This window comes from Macadamia integrifolia, chromosome 11 (genome assembly GCF_013358625.1).
Source record: "Macadamia integrifolia cultivar HAES 741 chromosome 11, SCU_Mint_v3, whole genome shotgun sequence".
NCBI classification, from domain to species: Eukaryota; Viridiplantae; Streptophyta; class Magnoliopsida; order Proteales; family Proteaceae; genus Macadamia; species Macadamia integrifolia.
The window spans coordinates 19,121,709-19,138,855 of NC_056567.1; the positions used below are offsets into that span (position 1 = coordinate 19,121,709).

A 17,147-nucleotide genomic window follows, 5' to 3' on the forward strand; every position below is an offset into this window, starting at 1 on the left:
TTACATAACTGTTTGTAATAGCATCCCCATGTTATACCTGCACAGGGGTTGTTTTCACCTTCATTGCTGTAACGTGAATAGTTCTAGAAATGGTACTCATGTTAGGTTACATGTATGGTTATTATAGTTTAGCAATCCTCTTTAGCATATATAACATCGATTTGCACATGAAACCATTAAGGTTAGTTTTGTAAGTTTGGTCAATTAGGTTAAAGATTGGCACTTCTTTAACTTTGGTGGCATCACTTGGAGGCATCAATGAGTGGAGTAGATTGGGAAGTTATGTTTGATTGAACAAAACCAATCAAGTTCTGAATAGATTCTACATTTATGACAGAGTTACAATTGCAATCTCCAAGAGATTCACACCATCACATTCCACTGCTATTTCAAAAGGGCAACTGTAGGGCATGATAATTTTGACTTGAGGACTTGATATCTTTATTCTCTACAGACCAAGATACTGCTTGAAACTTCTGCTCAAGTTGTGGTATTTTATGTTGTAAATGATGATCTCAGTTGTTTGGCTCCATTATTGCCTTTCTAATAGAAATTTACATATGTGATGTGATGGGATCGGAATGGTTTACAGTTACTAATTAAATTTTCTATGGTTAATCTATTTTACCCTATTATGTAGATTTGTTATTTTTCCTTGTCTGATATTGCTCAACTTCTTTAAGTGCTATAACTTTCTATACTATGATTACCCTGCCTATTGCATCCAGTTCTTCATTTTAATATCTAGAGGTTATCACTTCATTGTGGAGCCAACAGCAGATGGTTGAATTAGTCTTAGTTGAGTTGAGTTGTTTAAGGACTGCTTGCATTTACTTACATGATCATGTGATCTATGCTAGTTAAACTTGGTTAAGCATGGTAGTTTAAATGTTTCGAAATGGGAAAATATGGCTGTAATTAAAAACTAGAAATTCAAAAGGAGAAAACGAAGATAGTAAGAAAGCATTTGGAAAAGAGTGGAATAAATTTGACTTCAGTTTCTTTGTCATTCAGCCATCATGCAAAACATTTTTGGGGGATATTGCTAATCCAGAGGCTTATATGGTCTAATCATAATCATGGCTCAATCTTGCACAGATTATGTTAAAATTGAGGGTTCTTCATCATTACTATGGTCAAAGTTCAATCCCTACCATTTCTATAATGTTATGTCCCCGAGTGACTGTTTGAGTTGATCTCAGCTTCTAATTTGAGTGGAATATCTTTATTATTCTCTAACATTCATTGTGAATGTGAATGTGTGCCTTTGCGTCCTTTATGAATGTGTTTTTTTAATCCAAACTTTTTCTTACCAGCTCTAAGGATTCTTTGTTTTGTAGGTGTTTTATGATCCTAAATGGAAAATGGAAATAATTTTGCAGTATTTCCGGAAGTATATTTCAAAGGTTAGTCAGCTTGATAATAATCTAAATGAGTCATACTGTTCATCATCATAGGGTGGTCTTTTCCATTTAGACACTACAAGCAGGCGGCATGCCCAACCTTTGCCCATCAACTATTTCAAAAATTCTTTTAAATAAAAATAAAACATGAAAACAAAAATTGTAATTTTAAAATAAATCTTGTATCTTTGCTCAATGCTCTACATCATGTAGAATAATCTACTCATAAAGCCAGCTAAGTGGGCCAAAGTAGTTTGTCTTAAAGAATTGCCCTTTAGGTGGTCCATGGACTAAGATTTTCAGCCCTAATATCCTTGAAGTGGGCAAGGGTTATAAAAGGAAAAGAGAACCGTAACCCAGTGGAAGTACCTGTTTTGCAAGGTCTGAGAGGGTGGATTTGAGTTGCTGCTAACCTTCAGGATTTTTTGCACAAAGTTACTATCCACAATCTGGAACCCATGTCTTCACACTAGATCTATGTAGTTGCAGTGCAACTTCATTTATTGTTTCCTTATTTTCTCTCCTACAGCCTGCTACTCGCACTCGAAGGTCAAATGTTTCCTCAGATGATGATACATTTCATGATATCTTGAGGTGCTTTTCAAATGGTAAAACTACAAAGAGCATTATCAGGAAGATCAGCGTGGATGTAGGCCAGTTGCTTCTAGCACATGGTTTTCAGGTGATTTGCATTGTTTGTGAGATGGTCAGTGACATTTTCGTTATAGAAAGCCCGAATGAGATGCATTTAGTTTTATGGTCTTAAAATCAGTCGATGTAGATCTAGATGTCCAGGGATTCCATTATTGATTCAGGCATAATGGGCTTATTTTACTGGAGATAAGACCTTGGTTGGGTAACTTGGGTTACATATCTGTTTTGCCTTTGGTCCAAGCGGTTTTCTTTTCAATCAATCATTTTAATGGGCTGGTCTATCATGTGGTTAGGAGTTGGAATACATGATTAGTCAAGTAGGATGAGTTTGGTCCATTTTTTGGGTTATTTTAGTTGGTCTTTGTTAGTGTTAGAAATTAGCTGTATACCTAGAGTTAGGAAATCTGGTTTTATGATGAAGTTCTAGAATCCCTGTTACACGGATTCTTCAGTTGACCCTGATCTTTTGCTTGATCATTTGCAAAATTTTCCATCAATTAAATCATTCCTAGAGGCTCACTCAACCCAAAAAATAAAGTCATTCTGACCAGTCTTCTGTTAAATATCAATTTTCTCCTTTACTTCTAAGATCTGAAATTTGATTGCTAAGTTTTCTCCATTTTGGAGATCCTATGATTGCTGGTCTTTTCTAGTTTTCTAGTTTGGGATTGAATTTGCATTAATTATACCTTGTTTCATATTTCCTAGCATATTACAAGCTAGATATTTCCACATGTGGACTGTTGATTAATAACAATGAGATTTGATTGGTTGTATCTGGATAATTATGCTGGTGAATGTCCTAGTTTTAGGGTGAATAAGAGAGTTTCTATTTAAGGTTTAGCTAAGTTTTAGGGTTGGTCCATATCTGGACCTCGCACATGCGGGAGCCTCGTGCTCCGGGTACGCCTAAGGTATAAATCTGCTGTGCATTCCTTGCTTTATAGTGACACTTTGTAATTATCTTTTTCCCAAGACATTATGGCTAGAAGTTAATTGATGTTCTTGTTCATTTTCTTGGCATGAATCCAATTTTCTTTTATGCTGCAACTTCATCAAGTTCTTGTCTGAATTGGTAAAACAATACTCAAGTACAAATCTCAAGAGGGGTTCCTTCCCCTTCCAAGTTTGTATATTGTTTGGGCTGGGCGTAGCATTTGCTGAATTTTTATCATGCCCAGCCCAAGCGATGCCAAATGTGATTGAAATTCTTGCTTGAGCTCATGGGCTAGAAAGCTGGAAAAAATTAAAAAAAAACCGTAGTTCTTGTTTAATTAACTAAAAACCCTTGCTTGAGCTCATGTCCAATGTTTTTCACTTTTTATTTTATTTTTACCTCTTAGGCCTACTTATCTTTAGAACGTCATACCGAAGAAAAAATGTTGCTTCTCGTGGAGGAATTAAACATCATACCGAAGAAAAATGCTGCTTCTTGTCAAGGCATCAGGGATGTTATGATGTAAGGCTAGGAAGGAACTACCCAACCGTAGTTAGGATCCCACAAATTCAAATCTGAAGTCAGATTTAGAACCGAAGTTTGAATCTGGCTGAAATAGGAGGAAGCCTGCAGTTGGCTGTAGGAGTCTCTGATGGAGCTCAAATTTTGATCGAATGCTCCTCTTGTGGTGTTAAACAAACCCTCAAAAGATGAGACATTTCCGATGGTTGCATTGAGAGTTATGTTTGTAGACATGAATTTGGAAACTTTTGACCACTCTTCAAAAACTAAGGTTCCTAGCCTCAGATGATCCTCAAAATCGGAATAAAGATTCACTTGCACTTGTTTAGGTATCCTTCAGAAAACGAGCTTTGAACTGCTGGCTGGTTTGGGAGATCTGGACTTCAATCCAAAGTTTCCAAAACCCAGACAATGGCTGCAATCGATTATGATCTCCTTGGCTGTGCTTCAACTGATCTATAGTTTGAACTTCAGATCTCCAAATAACTCTCAGCACTCTCTCACGAAGGCTAAAAGCCTAAAACAGAAAATAAGAAAGAAGAAAAGAGAAACCGATGGAGGGTTGAGAAGGGGGAAAAGGTTAGGTTTTGGACATCTCACCTAGGGCTTCTCACCCAACTGTATCCCACAGAAAAACAGCATAAGCCATCTCAAAATTATTAACTTGTCCTAATCGATAACGATGGTCTCTTTTAAATAGGCTAGGCACAGCCTTACAAATTAGAGGGGGAAAAAGAAAAAAAATACAAAAGGAAACTAACATAAAATAGAAACTAATGATTTTAGTAACTAACTACTGACTTGTACTCTAAGAAACTAACATAAGACAATAGAGAACCATTCTGGAAGACTAAATCTGACTCTGGCTACTTGTGTAACACAAAAATGAAGCAAAAAGGGACCAAATTACTATTCACGGGTACTGTTCACGTGAACAGTAATTTCTGGTTTTGGGTTGGCTTGATGGGCCAACGTTGGGGCTGGCTGGTCTGGTTTGATGGAACCAGCAACCCCTCTTCTTTTGTAGGCTCGATCTACATCATGTTACTTCTGTTCTCCTTATCACTTATTGTCCAACATTTTTCTTGCTATTTTTACCTTTTAGGCTTACTTGGCCCTACAACCTCGTGTCAAAGTAAATGCTGCTTCTGGTGGAGACATTGGGGGTGTCTCTTTGGTGCAAATATGCAAAGATATGATTTCTGCTTTTCATATTCTTCGAACAACTGATGGGTAAGTTATAGGATTGTTTCAAAACATGATTTGTTTTTTTACTTTTGTGTATTTGCTTTGTATGGTTTCTACCACATTACTTTCTCTGTATGCTAATTTTTTTGAGAAATTTTTTGTTTTCAGTGGTTCAATTCTATAGAATATTCGGATTCATGTAAATGAGAATTAATAGATGAACCAGTCTGCATACCTTGTATTTCAATGGATCCCTTTAATTAATGTATAGGAAATGATATGGTTTGGAGCTAGAAATGAAGTTACAGAATAAAAAATATGGTGGAGAAGAAAGGTTTGCTGTCTACCAAAATAGATCTTAAAGAGGTATAGCAAACTAAATAGAATTAGAGTGGAAATAAATGGAAGAGTAGAAAGTGAAAAAACTTGAAAGATTGCAAGCAAAAAATGAACCTTTTTATTTTTTAGTTTTTGTATGTTTTGAGTTGTGATGGAATAGATCTGACACCCATATGCAATGCAATGGGTCTCATCAGAAGGCAATGGGTCTCATGCTTTGAGTTGAGAGAGTGAATGAGTGACATGAATGGAGGTTATAGTCACTTTCAGAGATGGAAGAGGAAGAGGAAGAGGAAGAGGGATAGGAATAGGTGGTATGATGAAAGAAAAACAATGAAGAAAAGTAAAAAAATCATGTGTGATATGAACACATCCCATAAAAGGGTTTTCTCAGCTATGTGAGGGAAAAATGAGAAGTCGTCCTTACTAGAACTTTTCAGGATACTGTCAAAATATCATTTCTAGGCTATATTTATTAAGGGGGAGGATTCCCTTTGACGCCAGTATGCAGTTTCGGGTGGTATTACATGAAACCCTTTAATGTAGGAGTGGATTTGACAATCAAACCAGACCCAAAACTGTAGGAACTTATAAACCAAAGAACAACCAAGTAACTTCCACAACAGTCCACAGCAGACTGATATTAATTGATATAACAGAACAGAAAATCTGACAGAGAAAAGTCAACAATTCAGGAACCAAGTAATGAACTAATCAACCACTGATTACTGTTGCAAATCACCAAAATAAGAAGCCAAACACTAACAGATATAGCCAACAGACTTCAGCAAGACAACACAGAGATCAGAACTCAGATCTGGGCAGACTCAACAATCGGCCAGAACTGAATGACAGTTCACTTCAGCAGATCCAGTGGTCTGATTGACCCCAAAATTGGATCGATCCTCCCTCTAGATAGGACTACCGTTCGATCAGAATATGGAGGCCATCAGATGGCTAGTTCTCCAAAAACAGCTAGGCCGATGGGGAGGAAAAACAGAGAAATCAACCCAGAAATTCTGCAGAATAGTTAGATCACTTATCTGACTGGCTGATTGATATTAGAATGATAAGAAACCCAAAAGATATGAAGATTCACTCGGACTTCTCGCCGCAGAGTGTCGATCGGATCAAACACCAATCCCTAATCCTTGATCAAACACAAGGAACATCCATTGAAGCCAGCGGCAGCAACAAGACTATTTTTTTTTAAACATATTCGTGGGCTATGTTGCTGCCCTTCTCTTTATTTATAATAATGATGGGGTATTGCTTACAAAGTAGAAACTTAAAAGCTTCGAAATATTTACTTTCTAAACTACTAACATGTAATTACTAAAACTGGAAATTGAAATCTAATAAAATAAGAAACTAGCTTAATACAGAAATTAGAAACTAATTTAAGGCTGAAATTATAAGCTAAATAAGTAATTAATATCCCCATCAATAGCCCAAACCGTGGGCCACAGAAGCAGCCTTGGTCGACCCAATCAGCCACTAGGGTCGACCCTCTTATTCCTCCTTGAGTAGACCTTCATATCTGCATCACCCTTTGTATAGGGGGTTATGTAGGACATATTAAGGGTTTTTTTTTTTTTTGGGGGGGGGGTGGGGGAGGGATGTGCTACAGTGTTTTGGATGGGGAAACAGATGCCAGCGTGCAGTTTGGGTTTTGAGCTGGCGTTGTGGGAAACATAAACCCATTTATTAATTTGTGTTCTCTGCTTAGTGGTTGAGTCTGTTTTGTTTTGTTTTTCCCTAGTACTTGACAGGGATCTTTATGATGTTAACTACTGTGAAGGTGAGCATCAGAAGAAAAACCTTGTCTCATACTTTCATATGTTAAATGTTTCAGTATAAACCTTTCTGTATCTTGTTTTCATTCTATCCATCATCTGTGTAGGAACATGGAGATTATGCCTTTTGCAAAAGAAGCACTGTTCACTGCTGCAACGATCCTTACATTAAAAATGTAGGATTTGAAAATAATTATTGTTGTTATGTCTTTTTGTCATGGAGAGGCGATCCTAAAGGTAAACTGTATAATTCCCCCACTGCACTTCTATGATTTCCACGATGAGATAACATGTATTACTGCATGGAATTGGCTTAACTGAGGATTAGCATGAGGGCAGAGATATGATATGAGGAATTAAAAAAGATTCGTAGGCCCAAGTACCTTTGGATAAACCTAGAATTACAATGTATGGATAGGCTATTTTTATTAACTGTGCTTCTAAATTATAACTTATTGGGCTTGGAAGATTTTATTAGTAAATGGAGGGGTGAGGCTTTGTGCATAATACTTGTGGACCATGCTGGAAATCCTCTTTTAAGTGTTGTAGTACTTCTATGATTTCCAAGAGGTTACTTGTCAGTTGAAAGAAAAAATCCTCTTTTGTTTTCTCTCTATTGTGTTTTGATTGGATCTACTTATGTTTTTGTTGTTAATATTTACAAAATACGAGTTCTTTTGTAGTTGATTAGAAAAGGTCTAAGGATATATATGGCAATAATCAAGTGAAGTTTTGAAGGGTTTGGTGGGTAACATCACACGTGGCACTAATTTTCTCTATAGTTGCAACTCTATATGCCACTTTATATTACTTCAAACTTAATCTTTTGACTCTGCATTTCATACCTATATATTGGCTAGAGTTATCTATTCATAAGTTTCCTGTTGAAGGGAATCAGAATTCAGTGGTTCCTGCTAAATTTGTAATAAATTTTGCATAAGCTCTACTTCCTCCCCCCTTCCACCCCCTCCCCCTGCGTGGGCACCACACATACTACTGAGCAGTCTTTTTTTTTCCCTTTAAAGTAATTAGATTTTGATTATGTTTTTGGAATCACTTCACAGTCCTCTCAATTCATTTTGATGGAAACTAAGGCAATAGCTACCACAAAGGTATCTTTCATGTCTGCCACGGGAAATGATGTCTTTTTCTTTTTTATAAACCTATCAGGAGAACAAAGACTTAGAAATTAATTTGTGCTTCCAGTGATCAAGGCAATGAAGAAAGTTGGTGCGTTGCTTCAAAACATGGAGTAGTACTGAAGTTTATCAGTGGATGCTGGGAACTCTTGTTTTGAATATTCCAGGTCTCAAGGAAATCTGATTTTAATAGTTCCTTTAACAGCTAATATTTCAGGAAAAAAAGTCAGCTACCCATTCCAGCAGAGTCAAGAGGATGACCAAAACTAGAAAATGGATCAGTGGCTAGCATGCTGCATTTGCCTTTCCCCTTTCCCTTTTCCACGAAGATGAGTTCTAACAAATTTGGGAATTATTGGTGGTTTGATTCAATCAGATACTCGGAGTTTTGGCCCGAGAGACTGGCAACGGGGATCAAGTGCATGCGGAGATGGAATGTGTTGGCATTGCTGGCAGGAATGGGTTCTCATTGCTATTGTTCACTGACTCTACTGGCAATTTTACTGTAAAAGACTACTGACTCATTCTAGTCTTTTTGGTCTCACATCTTTTCTTGTTGCTTTTCTGAAGAAAACCAAAGTAATGTGAAGATTTTCCAAGATATCTTGCGAAGTTTTTTTTTTTTTTTTTTTGGTATGATTTGGCTTAGCTTGGGGAAGTTTGTAATGTTTTGAGATTGGGTGTGGGATATCAAATGTATAGCTTCTGAAAATTTGGTTAAATTTTAAGGTTTACTGCAACCGCTTTTGAGAAATGGTAATGGTATATATAATGCATTCAGTTCATTTTTTTAACATGCCCACATAGGGGTGTCAATCAGTCAGTTTGGTGTTACAATCCTTCTAAAACCAATCTAACAATGGCAGAACCATACAAACCTTTACAAAATGATTAATTTTTTTTTTTAATGAATTTTGGGCTGATTTCAGTTTCTTATCAGTTTGGTTTCGATTTCAGTCCAGTTTTTGAATTGGTTTTGATGTTCGCTTTCGATGCTTTTTGGTTTTGGGATCGTGATACCCAAACTGAAACTGTCCCGAATGAGTCTTTGATCTGTTTCACACAGTTTTACTGGTTTGGGCTCGGTTTTAACACCCTTATTACCAGTCTTTCCATACAGTGGCTCCTGTGTGATGTTCTAGATCTGTAAACTTATCCCAATTGTACCATTTTCTCCCAGAACTTACCTCCTATACAGGGAACTTGCAATGATATTTTGCTGTTTAAATGATGTTCTAGTACAGAAACTTTCATAAGATTCCCTCTTTTCTCTAATGAGAAGTCGGTAATCCATCATCGTGCAAATTATTTCCTTGGCTCCCTCTCCAGGTGAAATCCACTGCTTGCTGTTAAATTGTGACTTCTTCTGAGAATGCTGAAATTGATAATAGGCAACTCTAGGATTTCAACCAGGATTTCAAGACCATTTCAAGCATGTCATAACGACCTGAATCTAGGTACCAAGTTTATATCATCAAAGGAGATTTTTTTTTAGGAAACAACCGATCGATTTCATGTGTACAGAGTTGAAAGGGAGAACACCAACAATCAATTTTATATCTAAACAGAACATAATAAACCAATGCAGCAGTTTCCCAAAGGAATACATCATAGGTCTTAATTTCAATCTCTTTCAGGATGATCAATCAGATTATGGTTCCACTGCATCACTCGTGTTCCTGAAATGGTTCGATCTTGTTAGACACAGGATTACATGCTTATAATAAATCATTGAAACTCTATATTGAATATTATAAAGATTAAGATTCAGTCTCCATCATTTTTGATACATACTTGGATGTTTGTGAAGAATCGAGCTGCATTGTAACAGGCCCATCATTGACCAAGTTCACCTTTCAATAATTGGAAGTAGAGTTAGGACATCATTCTACAATGAGGAGAATTTCTGTCAATTCCCGGGAGTGTTAAATTTACCTTCATCATCGCCCCAAAAACACCATCTGTGAGAAACATAGTAATGGAAAAATAAGGGAGTGTAGAAGGTTTTCAAATAATCATATGCTATGACCAACAAAAATGATGAAGAATGGATGAAGAAGATGAGTTCACACATTCAAACATATAGAAAGGCCATCCAGAAGAGATGAATCCAACTAAAGAAACTTCAATTATTTTGACTACACGAGATGGTCACATGCTATCCATGAACTAAGGCAAATAAGCCACTTGAAGTGTTGGGCCTTTGATCCCATAGATTTTCTTTGTAATATGCCATTTTAATGGGCTCAAAATATGGGTAAGAAGTAGGAAAGCGAGATTTACTTCATTAGTTTAGTTAAAGTCCTAATCTTGATATGATTTGTTGCTTTATTTAAATCACATGTTGGAGTATTAAGTCTGTCTTTTAGGAGTCCTAACAAGAGTTCAATTATGTCTTTTGTTAGTTGGTGAACAAAGTTAATGTCCTACGCCAAATAGGTTTATTTGAGTCTTATTATGTATTGGAGTCATCAACCTCTTCTATAAAAAGAGGCATTGTTGTAACTCAAGACGATCATTATTGAATGGAATTTCTCTTACTGTTTGCAAAGATTTGCCTTAGAAAGGTTGTGTTCATCAACTGTGAGAGCTGAGGGTGAGAAACCCAGGCTGAGATAGCCATTCCCCTACCGCCATTCTTCCCTTCTTTCTTTCTTTCTTCTATCATCATTCTTCATTCATTACCAAGTAAATATTGTTTTTAATTTATCCAACTATAGCCCTAATTTCTAGCAGGTTGGATACAAGGTATTTTTTCGGATCAAGCAATTCAACCATCCGATCAAATCCAAATTTTCACCAGACCTTCATCAAAAGAGGATTTGAAAAATCTGAGACGATTCTGATGGTCAGATCTGAAGATAATTCTGTTTTTTCAATTCTGCCCCTACCTCCATTAGAGCTGCTGTTTAGGTCATTCCACATATGAAATCAAATCTGTTTTCAATACCTATTTAGGCTACTGATATTGATTTAATTTACACCTGAAATCAGCGATCTAGCTTCCCTTTCAGAACCCTAATTTATGTGATTAAATTACCGTTTAACCCTTCCCTAGAGTTGTCAGAATTCCTCCATAATCTGGAATTTTATTCTCTGTTTTCTAACCTGTTTGGTACTGTTTTGTTCATTTAAATCAGTTTTGCATCAAGATCTGTCGGCTGATTCACAATAGTAATCATATTTACAGTACTTACTGGACATGATTTGTATACCTTAACTGAAGTTTCTTCAGAACGTTCATTTCAGCACAAAGGCAGATGTATATGGAACAGAAACGTAGCAGTTTTTGACCACCAAAAAAATGGTGTTTGATCGTCAAAGTATGGCATGGGGAAGAGGGGTTTATTTCATTAAGGGTATAATGATTATTTTATGTTTAGGAGGGTAGTTTAGGCATTATGAGAAAAAACTGGGTGACTTAACCGCCATTTCAAACAGTTGGGGACGTTAGATAGAATCTTTTTGTTTAGGGGGAGGTGAGTGATATTTTTGGAAAAGTGTGGGGTCAAGTTGATATTCCGACGTAGTTCAGGGGAGGGGAGTGATATTTCTTCTGCAAAATTTAACACATCTCAAAGTTGTGTTAGGCAGATGATTTCCCCCACAAAGGGAAAACCATCAAGTAAGGGCGATGTTAGTGGGACCTCCCATATTTATAATTGCTACCACACTTGAGTCTTAGACATTGTTATGATGATCCATCCATGAGCACTTCACGCATCACTCATCCATTCATGAGAGTTCATCTATCATACTTCTATCACTCAATGCAGCAGTCACCCATCCATGTGCACTCATCAATCACACCTTGTTCATTCAATGCATCACTCAATATCTCTTCATATTCTAAAACTTTCTCAGGATCTAAATTCAATAAACAATGCAAAACACCCAACCCAATATTTCATTATAAAAATTTCAATATCCACCATGAAAAATGAATCAAAACTATGTTCCAAATCAATAAAGGTGTTACCTTATTATCATTATTTTTTGTAATTATATTGCCTTTTTTTCTTTGTCCCGCATTGTTCAAATTTAACGTTTTGACCCTTTTCTATTCGATTTTTGAACAGTTTTAAACATACAGTACCAAACAAAGTTTTTTTGCCATTCCCGTTTTAACTAATTATGATCTGCCCTCCTATTCAAGGCCTCCCAACCATAAAGAACTAAAATAAAAGATGAATAATGAAATTGGGTAGGGGGTGGCTTGTCAGTTTATGAATCAATTGAACTTCATGGAAGCCTTGGTGTTTTTCCAAGACTTCTTAGAGGTGTAAATAAACAAGATTGAGGCTACACAGTATAGGATCTTTACAGAGGGTTGTGAAATCAGGAACATCTTTCAGTCCTTTGAAGCCACTTTTAGGTAATTGGCCCTCCCATTATTATTACAAAGCTTTTTACGTGATTTGCATTTCCAGTATTATACAAAAGCTATTAGCATAGAATCAGTTATTAAGCAGTGAAGCGCATAACATTCACAGAAGCAAGAACATGATACCTTTGTCACTACTATATCGCATGCTTTAGAGACCATTATGGTAGAGTAACTGACAGAAATATCAGGCCAAAGGTCTATAACCCAAAATGCATGAAACAAAGAAGCAAAGTAGCATCAAGATTTGGCTTTGATTTCTAAATTTAAACCACATTAAAAGTTAGGTTTTCAACAAAAGAGAGACAGCACTGTGCGGCCGTATGCATGGTTTGTTGTTGCGAGGGTGAAAAGTAAGATTAGAAGAGAAAACAGTTCCTCACAGAGAAATAAAAAAATCAAGACCAGCATTAGGTTTCTTTGGTTAAATAAGAAAAAGAAATATTTCATGGCTTTATGGTTACCGAACAGAGCAATATTCTAGTTTGCATTAAACCATGATGGTACATCATGAATTCAATACGAGCAAGCCAAAAATAATTAAGGTTTCACATTACAAGAGAGCACATATGTACCTTTTATTGCATCCACATTGTAGGATTTGCGAAACTTATCACCCAGAGACGCATAGAAAGGCTTCGCTCTTTCAGGTGACATGGCCACATGGAAATCCAGCTTGTTGCCTTTCAGAATTCCATATAATGTAAACTGACTCACTGGAACAAACTAACAAAAATGTTAATGCTATCCATCCATAACCCAATTCCATTCAAGATGAATATATTGCTTTCTTGACAGAAGAAAACCATAACAACAATAACAAAAATAAATAATCGTTCAAGGCAAGCATTCATAAAAAAAATACCCAGTAGAACTCCATAATTCTTCTGCATAACCTGCAAATGCATGAAATTTAATAAATAATTAGCTATAGCTTAGCTGCATTTTAGAAGCTTATTGTCGTTCTATCACGCATTATGTCAACCACTTGGGCTGCAATATCTATATCTATTCCAAAAAATAAAAATAAAAGAAAAACCCCAGAAAATTATTCGCTTTCTGCTTTTATGTTGATGATATTAATCATATAAAGCTTTCCAAGATCGAATTACCAACGTATAAATAATCAATTTTCTTTGGGAAAAGACAGTTAAGATGGTCGTAATTACAGTTAGAAAAGTGTTGAAAGGATTGAATGGGATGCTTACATTTTGATCCCATTGTTTCCCAGTCTTCTCATTTGGAAACAATCGCATGTTCAATACCTTCCGACATCTGCAACACTCGCATTTTCAATTCGATTTCATAAGAAGTAAGGAAAACAATAAATGAACCAAGAAAATCTAGAATTAAAGAAAGGGAACGCAATCAATTTGGGTATTTGGGTAACTACATGTAGTCTGCATCGGATTCGACATCGGCATCGTGAAGGCCGACGAGGACGAGGAGGCCTGGCCCTATCTCTGAGACCTTGCGCCCTTCCACCTGCACAAGTTGCTAGATTTAGCATTGGTTGAGAAAGAAAAACAGAGACCAAATAGGAGAGAAAATGAAAGAAGCATTAGACTTCAATTTTCAGTTCTACTGAGTAGTAAGCAGTAAGCATGCTAAGGACTGACCTCCACGCTTGCAGAGGCGACTCGTTGAACTACGGCCCTCATGCTTCTTCTTCCCCTTTCGCTTAAAATCTAAGTGCGCTTCGTGCGTATCGTAGCAGCAGTATAGTTAGTAAGTTTAGCTGTAAGGGGCTATTTTTTTTCCCCCCGGGCTAAAAAGGGAATTGCTCAAAACCTAAATTGGATCTGTTACTGCCGAGAATCTGTATGAGGTTGAGCGCCATTCCTGCACAAGCACAAAAGGCAGAGGCCTGGAGGTGGCTCCGGGATTAGTCCTCCGACGCCCAAGTTAGAGACTCATAGAACAGTGTTTTCAAGAGTAATGATGTGAACGTATTGACTTACCCGTTCTGTCTTTTAGGGTTCTTTCTTATAGGATTATTCTTTTTCCGAGTTCTACTGAGATATGTCTTCCTACCTTAGTGGGGAATATTCCTTATCTGGGTATCTCCTCCTCCTCACGTAGTTAGGGTCCTCGTGGCCTCTATCAATTGAGGGGGACTCCAGTCTCCCCTCCTTTTGATCTCTGGAGTCATGGTCATAGTGGGTATCCCTCGGTTGGGTGCCACGTGTCCTTCCTTTGAATGCCACGTGTTCTTGCTTCACTGGGTGACTAATTTGAGTGTATCAGTAGCCCCCTTACTCCCACTAGGAGACCCTTCTAGTGGGAGTAACCACGTCTTCCCTCCTTTTCCTTCTCTTTTATATGCTCCTTCGGCCTTCTTCCTTCGGGTTTGGCCTTCATCCTGTCCGAGACAAAGACCTTCAGTCGGGTCTACTTGACCTTGGCATGAGCCCCCAACCAATGAGTGGGCCTTTGGTCAGGTCTGCTCGGCCTTGACCTAAGCCCCCAACTGTGGAGTTGACCTTTGGTCAGGTTTGCTCGACCTTGGCCTAAGCCCCCAACCAAAGAGTGGACCTTTGGTCAAGTCTGCTCGGCCATAGCCTGAGCACCCAACCGAGGTGTGGACCTTCGGTCAAGTATGCTCGGCCTTAGCCTGAGCACCCAACCGAGGTTTGGACCTTTTGCTAGGTCTGCTCGGTCATAGCCTGAGCATCCAACCAAGGAGTGGAGCTTCAGTCAGGTCTACTCTACCTTGGCTTTAGCCCCCAATTGAGGTGTGGACCTTCGGTCAGGTTTGCTCGGTCTTGGCCTGAGCCCCCAACCGAGGTTTGGACCTTCGGTCTGGTCTTCTCTACCTTGGCTTGAGCCCCCAATCGAGGAGTGGACCTTCGGTTAGGTCTGCTCGGCCTTAGCCTGAACACCCAAACCAAGGAGTGGACCTTCGGTCAGGTCTGCTCGACCTTGGCCTGAGCCCCCAATCGAGGTGTGGACCTTCGGCTAGGTCTGCTTGGCCTTGGCTTGAGCCCCCAACCGAGGAGTGGACCTTCGATTAGGTCTGCTCGGCCATGGCCTGAGCACCTAAATGGAGGAGTGGACCTTCGATCAGGTCTGCTTGGCCTTTGCCTGAGCCCCAATGGAGGTGTGGACCTTTGGCCAGGTCTACTCGGCCTTGGCCTGAGCCCCAACCAAGGTGTGGACCTTCAGCCATGTCTGCTCGGCCTTAGCCTGAGCACCCAACCGATGTGTGGACCTTCGATCAGGTATGCTCGGCCTTGGCTTGAGCCCCCAACCGAGGTATGGGATCTGAGGCTTGGTACTTCACTTGTGTGCTTTGCTCGATTGTGCTTCGAAAATCTCGCACGGATGATGTGTATTGTAATTAGTGAGGTTGGGGAGTCGTATCGCCACCCCTTTGCCTACAAATAGTGCTTCTTTCTCTCATTTTGTCGTCTTCTCCTCATTTCTCAGACCTTTCATCCTTCGTCCTTAACCTTCCTCTGATCTTCAGATAGACCACAATGATTTCAGAAGTAAGTTCATGTCTAGCTCTTTAGGTAGTGGCCCCTCGTCTTCTGAGGGTGCTGTGTTTAGGCATCATAGCCTTGGACGGATTCGAGGGATGTCCTCGACTCGTCCTCTACACCCACTTCTTTGAGTGCCTCCTCTTCTTCCAACTCCAGTGGGCTGAGTGGTGAAGGTATAAGGGAGGGGCTTCTCGAGTCCCGAGCCCAGGCAAACGAGTCCTTGGCCATTGAGGCTAGGAATATTGTGTCGACCATGACCAAAGACCAACTAATGGAGCTTCATGCTTCCTATAGTATCCTGGATTAGTTCGTCCTTCGGCTACCGAGGCTTGAGGATAGAGCTAGCTATAGAAACCCCGAGGAGCTTTGCTTTTATCGGGATGCCTTTAAGGCCTGGCTTCGGCTTCGGCTTCCTCTCTATCCTTTCTTTGGCCAAGTGTTTCGGCACTATGGCATCTGTCCCGCCCAGCTGACCCCAAATGGGTGGCGACAGGTTCTCAACTTCATTGTCTTCTTCTCTTGGATGGGCAGACCCCTCTCCCTTCCTCTCTACCTCAACTATCTGTCTCTCGGTTCTAGCAAGGGGGATTCGGGCTGGTACTACTTCTGCCCTAGGAAAGATCTCTGACTTTTGAACCGATACCCGACCTCAATACATGGTTGGAAGTTGAAGTATTTTTTTGTGAGGGTGCCCGAGGGGTTCCCCCTCGATAATATTTGGGACATCCCCGATTTAAAGGACGTGAACTCTACGCCTACCCTCTTTGGGACAGATGCAGAGTCGTTTTCAATGGCTAAGGACAAGATCCTCCGTCGGCTTGTCGATTCCAGTAGCCTCCAGTCGGATGCCTTTCTGTTTCGATTCGGGCGTAGCCCGGGTGAGTCCTAGGTTTGCCCGAGATTGTTTTTGCTTCGGATTGTCCCTTCCTCGTACTGATCTCGATCTTCTTCATTGCAGTGCAACTCTTTAGACCAAAAGCCAGGGCAGCCGAGATCGAGAGATAGGCCCAACTGAGGGAAGCCAAGGCCCGAGACGCCCAACAAAGACATCAAAAGAAGAAGAAGGAGAAGAAAAGGGGGGCTTCTTCTTCCGATGTCCTCCTGAAGAAGAAGGCCAGAGTCGACGATCCCACCACTGAGGCTGTCCAGGCTCTCGTGGCCCCTAGCCGTGGTATATCCCCTCCTCGGGCCGCTTCTCCCTATACCGATTTCCAAAGCCTGAGAGAGAGAGCCAATCTCGGGTTGAAGTCAGATTCATCCCTCGCTGGTCCATTAAGGAGGACGAGACACTATCCATCGA

The 17,147-nt window shown here is 39.4% G+C and overlaps 2 protein-coding genes across 8 annotated transcripts in view; one reads left to right on the forward strand and one right to left on the reverse strand.

Annotated features, from left to right (window-relative positions):
* Positions 1-8,732, forward strand: part of LOC122093740 (negative regulator of systemic acquired resistance SNI1) — a 12,934-nt gene extending 4,202 nt beyond the window's left edge. Inside the window, exons 12-18 of one of the 7 annotated variants that reach the window (XM_042664200.1) lie at positions 1,341-1,406; positions 1,933-2,085; positions 4,622-4,749; positions 6,947-7,076; positions 7,904-7,951; positions 8,046-8,145; positions 8,355-8,732. In XM_042664200.1, coding sequence (XP_042520134.1) covers positions 1,341-1,406; positions 1,933-2,085; positions 4,622-4,749; positions 6,947-7,019 — 420 coding nt within the window. In that variant the 3' untranslated portion in view covers positions 7,020-7,076; positions 7,904-7,951; positions 8,046-8,145; positions 8,355-8,732. Of the gene's footprint in view, positions 1-1,340; positions 1,407-1,932; positions 2,086-4,621; positions 4,750-6,946; positions 7,952-8,045 lie in introns of all 7 variants that reach the window. The other 6 variants (XM_042664203.1, XM_042664199.1, XM_042664202.1 and 3 more) reach the window with 6 other exon arrangements.
* Positions 8,733-9,504: 772 nt separating this feature from the next.
* Positions 9,505-14,138, reverse strand: LOC122093741 (D-aminoacyl-tRNA deacylase). The gene is made up of 8 exons (XM_042664206.1): positions 13,982-14,138; positions 13,756-13,847; positions 13,571-13,637; positions 13,228-13,258; positions 12,938-13,078; positions 9,914-9,939; positions 9,773-9,831; positions 9,505-9,657 (listed from the first exon to the last, which is right to left on the reverse strand). The coding sequence occupies exons 1-8, from the start codon at positions 14,021-14,023 to the stop codon at positions 9,630-9,632; spliced, it is 486 nt and encodes a 161-aa protein (XP_042520140.1). The 5' UTR covers positions 14,024-14,138; the 3' UTR covers positions 9,505-9,629.
* Between the last annotated feature and the right edge of the window lie 3,009 nt (positions 14,139-17,147).